General features: G+C 36.2%; 2 protein-coding genes across 2 annotated transcripts; both read left to right on the forward strand.

Moving 5' to 3' along the window:
* The first annotated feature begins 1135 nt into the window (after nucleotides 1-1135).
* Nucleotides 1136-4193, forward strand: LOC133032234 (uncharacterized). The gene is made up of 8 exons (XM_061106108.1): nucleotides 1136-1278; nucleotides 1373-1427; nucleotides 1553-2347; nucleotides 2460-2612; nucleotides 2699-3250; nucleotides 3584-3679; nucleotides 3775-3870; nucleotides 4023-4193. The coding sequence occupies exons 1-8, from the start codon at nucleotides 1181-1183 to the stop codon at nucleotides 4191-4193; spliced, it is 2016 nt and encodes a 671-aa protein (XP_060962091.1). The 5' UTR covers nucleotides 1136-1180.
* Nucleotides 4148-4970, forward strand: LOC133031732 (uncharacterized). The gene is made up of 2 exons (XM_061105332.1): nucleotides 4148-4417; nucleotides 4573-4970. The coding sequence occupies exons 1-2, from the start codon at nucleotides 4370-4372 to the stop codon at nucleotides 4837-4839; spliced, it is 315 nt and encodes a 104-aa protein (XP_060961315.1). The 5' UTR covers nucleotides 4148-4369; the 3' UTR covers nucleotides 4840-4970.
* The last annotated feature ends 903 nt before the right edge of the window (nucleotides 4971-5873 follow it).

The following is a 5873-nucleotide window of genomic DNA, read 5'->3' on the forward strand; positions in this document are numbered from 1 at the left end:
TATTCAGTTATTGAAGATTGGATTTCGTTCTCTGTTTTCACCATTGTCACTGCCATGATTCTTGAATCATGAACAGAAGGATTAACAATCCTAATACAGTGAAACAATTTTAAGAAAAGAATGTAATGAAAGAAAGAAAAGCAATGTAAACATTGGTATGTATAGTGTTGCTGAAAAAATAATTGTTTTTGAAAATTAATTTTGTTTGGTAATTTGGTAATTTTATTGTGAAAGTGTTTTGGATTCACGTGTTTGGTCATTTTGGTGTGTATTTTTTTTACCCAAATGTTTTACCGTGGGCTGCCCTATATTGACCCAAAAAAAATTTTAAAAGTAAGGAAAACAATGGAATGGTGATGGCTGTCATGTGTTGAGTTAGGTAAAGAAACTATGGTCTTAAATTTTTTAGTTCAGAATGTTACTTAGCAAATGTGATATTTTTTGTTATCTGTTGTGAGTGATTGTTGTACTTTAATTACAAGTTGTAGTTTAGATTTTACTATTGTTATGAATTTGTTTTGAAAAATTGGATGGTTTAGACACAAGATTCATGAGTTAATGAGATACACTATTGATAAAAACTATGGCAGTTTGGATTTTTTGTGTATATCAATTATTGGAGAAGTTATTGAAATTGGTTATGACAGTTAGTAGTGAAGCATTGTTTTGTTAATTCTGATATTAAATGTTTTCCAACTGGTTTTGTACTCTGTTCATTATGAATTAAGAGGTACAAGGTACCCAGATTGGTTAAGTTTGGGGGAATTTTGTCTATTCATGTGTGTGCTTTATGTTATTGGTTCTCACGGATTGTACCAACTCATTTGTACCACTTTTTGGTTATGGGAGTTAGTAGTTAAGTGTTGTTTTGTTCATTGTTTTGGTTGTGGAAGTGTTGTCGTATAATTTTTAAGTATTGGAAATCATTTAGTTGAAAAGAGTTTCACATCATTTTAATGTACTTTAATGTGTAACATGCAAGAAGCATGAAATGTGTGTTTGAATCTGAATTTTTTCAATGCTGAATGGTTCAGTTGATTTGATGTGATTTTAGGTGATTACAATGCACGATTTTCATTGTGTTTTGGTCAATTATTTTTTTTATATAGTGTATTTGCTAAAATATGTAGTCCTTAACGTTTAAATTTGTTTATCTTTAATTTGGTTAGGTTCATCATACATGGCTGGGAAACGCAAAAAGAAAGGGGGAATTGAACCCGTAAAGAAGGATGTCACCCCCGAGCTGAACGATAATGCGGTTGCTTGGAGAAATTTCTTGTAAGTTTTGAATGATGGATAGTTGTTTACTTGTGTGAATGATGTTTAACATTTATTTTATTATATATTTGATTGAAAATATGTCCATATGTAGCAATGCGAACTACAAAGCCCTTCGAGCAGCTGAGAAGGGATTAACTGAGAAAGAGGTTTGATGTCGACTATTACTCAATTTTTTTATGTCAATTGTCAGTAATTCATCGTAATTGTTTGACATACTTTAAGATTCTTTCCATGTACTCTGTAGTTGATGTAAGTTTGCCTCATATTACAGGCTACCGACAAATTGAAAGTGCAATATAAAGGTTTCACCGACGAGGAGAAGTCTGAGTGGAGAAGCTATGACCCTAACCCTACTCCCGCTAAGAAGGCAGTGCAAACAAGGGGGAGGAAACCAAAGGCAGATGATGCCAAGGGGAAGAAAGTGGAGGTGGATGAGGAAGAGGTTGCTCCTGAAAGTGAAGAAGCATCTGTGTACGGTCGATGCTCCTTCAACTGTTTAATCAGGATTTGCAAGAACCTGAACCTGGAGCAGAAAGATGTGATCCAAAATGCTGGATTTGGATCATTCATCAGAGAGGATGCACCATACATTACCACCCGACTAGTGAGTTGGTTAATCAAACATGTTAACCCAACCACTAGCATACTGGATTTATATGGGAGGAAAATTCACTTATCTGCCGCGATGTTCGGAGATGTTATGGGGGTGGACGACGGAGGGGGTCCTGTAGTCACCGAGGGTGATAGTGACACTCGATATCTGGAGGAGATATTGAACGTTGTCGAGTACACCGTGTCGTTGACAGGGTTGGAGAAATCTTTGTTGGAGTGCGTTGAGGCAGACAGCCTATTTCTGATTAAATTTTCTTTGGTGGTCATAGGGACAGTCCTTGCGCCAAAAACGGGCTGCGATATCACTTCGGGGTACTTGCACTCCCTTAGGGTTACCAGGGACATTCACCACAAGAACTGGGCAACTGTCGGGTTCAGGTATCTGATGAACTCAATTTTCAGATTCCGAAATAAGGCCACGAAGAATGTGTCTGGCTGCACCTTATTCCTCCAGGTACATTGATTTTGTTATCTTTCATTTATGTAAATGTGTTTATTAAGTTTATAATATAATATTGTGATTTATTAGTCGAATGTATTACTAATACATTGTTTGTTTATCACAGTTGGTGTACTTGACTCACGTGGAGTGGAACTTTGGATATGTCGACCGAACAGTGCTCCCCGTTGATTTTTGGGGTAGTAAACAATGTAAGTCCGCTTACAAATTTGTGAAAGACAATGGGGGTCCCAACAGCGACAAGGTACATCGAAATTTGGTTATAATGTGGTAATATGATTTCAGTTGATATTAATTATTTTGGGTTTGAAAAATTAAATTTGTTAAATTTGTTATGTTTAACAGATAACGCTCACTTCAAATCCCGTAATACTGCCCAACTACTACTCCGACTCGGAAGGAAGAAAGAGCAGTGACCACTTTGTCAGCTCTATCAACGAGTTGAAGGAGTACTTCTCCAATGAGTTAAAGTCTCAGTTGAGATCATTTTCTTTGAAATTTATGGACAAAGGAGAAGGTGTAGGTGGTATTGACCGAGAGTTGGAGGAGGATGCTGCTGCGGAAATGAGGAAGAAGGCGGAGTGCAGCCAGGCCGTGGAGGAGTCCCCATTGAAGTCCCATGTCCGTTCGAAGACTAATGTTGTTGGTCTATCCGAGGAAAATGTGGTGGAATCTGTAAGTACGCCTTCACTATCTGCTACAAAATCTGTTGAAGATGAAGGTGCTGCACATAAGACCTTCGACGATGAGGACTTTGATATAGTCAAAGTGGCATCTTTCTGGAATAAAGGCAAAGCCCTCGTCAAATCAAAGAAGACACGGTCGGAGAATTTGCCTTTAATTGAGGATGACTTCAACGATAAGGCCTACGAGCAATTTATTGAGTCGGGCAGAACTGTTGTCGGGCCTTTCAAGACGAAGGAAGCGATCCCCCGTAACCAATATGGGTTTTACAAGTTTGTTTTTAGCAACACATTAGATCCGGGGTAAGTAAATGTTATTTTAGTATTTCTCATTATGATATACTTGTAGAAATTTTTAATAACTGTTACATTGATTACAATTGAATCATATATGTGCTTGCGAAATTTCAAAAGTTTGAAGTGGATAGGAGGTGCATGGCATCGTTGTGACCCTTGCGAGAAGTTGAGGGATCCGTAAGTGTCAAAGTAGTTACTAAATATGTATCATTTATTGTACATGTGTAAATCATATTTCATTTTGCTGCAGATCATTGACTGTTTTTCTATACTAATGAACAAGTACGAACGTGATAGTCGATTACCTGACCAACCTCGTGTTTGGTACATGCCTACTCGCATCTCGGTAATTGCTTTGTTGTACAACTTATTTTAAATTTTGTAATTCTCCAGTTTGGTTGTAATTTCTGTTACTTGACAAGATGAACAATGCTTTTGCAGCAAAAAACTCTCAGTTCGTTTAATGTGAAGAGGATTGCGAAAGACCGGGAGTGGTCAAAACTGTTTTACGAAGACAACTTCCAAAAATGCGTCAAGGTACTTCATCATATACACATGGTCGTTCTTAATTGTAATTTTGAAAACTGAGATATGTTAGCGATGCATATTGGTCATTGTAGTGTCGAATATCTATATGGTCTGTAATTTTAATTTATTTTTGACTTTATTGTTCCTCTATTCAATTGTAGATGTTTGTGCCGGTGTTGACTCTAGAAGATGCACCACATTGGTTTGGTGTCGAAGTTAATATGAAGTCCAAGGTTGTCTCATTTCTGTACTCCCTACACACCGCAATGCATGAGAAGTATCGTGTGGACGCTACGAAAGAAATGGTAAACTTGCAAAGTTTCATTGTTTGATGTGAACTCATTCTTCATTGAATCTAACTAATTGTATACGTTTGCAGTTGTCGACGTTGGACCTTTTGTTTGAGGAGAATAGGTCGAAGAATGTGACTTTCGTGGATTTCGGAATTGACAGGAAAGATCGCGGGCTTCCTCAACAAGACAATGACCGAGATTGCGGTGTATACGTCATGAAGTACATGGAGGCTGTGGCCAATGAGGAAGAAGTAGTTGATCAGGTATACCACTGTTTAGTTATTTCAGAATGTACTACGCAAGTTTGATTGAGATTAACGTTGTGTAATTTAAATTTTATTCGGTGTTTTACTGTCAAGTTTATTAGAGTTAATTAGAGTTTCTAAGTTTTTGTTTTTGTTTCTGTATTGTGCCACAGTTTCACCCGGTTGAGGCACGTTTGGAAATCGCTGCGAGGATCATAACTGATGAACAAAATGAAATTCGTACCAAAGTGGTTGAAGATCGTAGGGCTGCACAAGGCAGCTCATTTGCATCATCCTCGGCCCCTTTGCGTAGTCCGTCAAAGTCTCCACGCGATCCTCGGTTCAGTACAGCGAAGTCTCGCCATGAAAACATGTTTCCCCCGTCAAGAGCCTCCCCTAGGTTTCAGTCTAGCAAGACTAAGATTTCATATGGTGAATAGTCTGTAAAAAACACATGTGTTATTAATAGGTTGTGTTATTAGTGTGTTGTGTAGTTTGGATTTGGGAGCATAGGTTGTGTTATTTGTGTGTTGTTTAGTTTGGATTTGGGAGCATTTGGATTTAGACATCTGTTTTTTTTAGTTGACGTTTGGAACTGGTTATTATGTTCACAGACTTGTGTTTATTTTAGTTTTGAGAATATATTAACTTTGAGATTGCACCATACTTAGCAAATCTTTGTACTCACACCATAACAACTCTTACAATGTACTCATACTTCAGAAGTAGTTGATTGTACTTCACAGAAATTATTTAACACGAAAACTTTATGATTTGTACTATACCATTAGAAATCACGACAAAGGTGACTTCTTAATTTTCTTTATTTGTTTTTTTGGTTAAAAGGTGACTTCTTCTTAATTATTTTAAGGAAATCATGTTAGTTGCCAAATCTTACCAAATCTTTGTAGTCATTGAAGTTTAAACCGAATTTTCAAAACACATATACTATAACATTACAAATAACGACAAATGTGACTTGTTAATTATTTAAAGAAAATGATGTTAGTAACCAAATCTTACCAAATCTTTGTACTCATTCAACTTTAAACTGAGTTTTGAGAACATATTAAAAAAGAAAATTGAAACCATACCATATCAACTCCCATTACTTTAACCAAATGTAAATAGACAATAGCCCCCTTAAATTTGGTTTTTCATAACATAGTAATGAGGAAAAATATGGAATATAGAACATTCTCATTGCGCTACTTCACATAACAAATACGAAGATGTAAATAACATATAATTTTGCAACTTCACATTGAACCCATTGAGGAAATTTGCTACAGAAATTAGAAATGTAGAAAACATATAATTTTGAGAACGTAGTGGGTACTTTATACCAAATGTTAATTTTGAGAACGTAGTGGGTACTTCATACCAAATGTAATTTTCGTCATCATCCACACGTATATATTAAGTTCTACACAATTAAGTTAAACATTAGTTTTGAGATAAGATATACAAAACA

This window comes from Cannabis sativa, chromosome X (genome assembly GCF_029168945.1).
Source record: "Cannabis sativa cultivar Pink pepper isolate KNU-18-1 chromosome X, ASM2916894v1, whole genome shotgun sequence".
Taxonomy (NCBI): Eukaryota; Viridiplantae; Streptophyta; class Magnoliopsida; order Rosales; family Cannabaceae; genus Cannabis; species Cannabis sativa.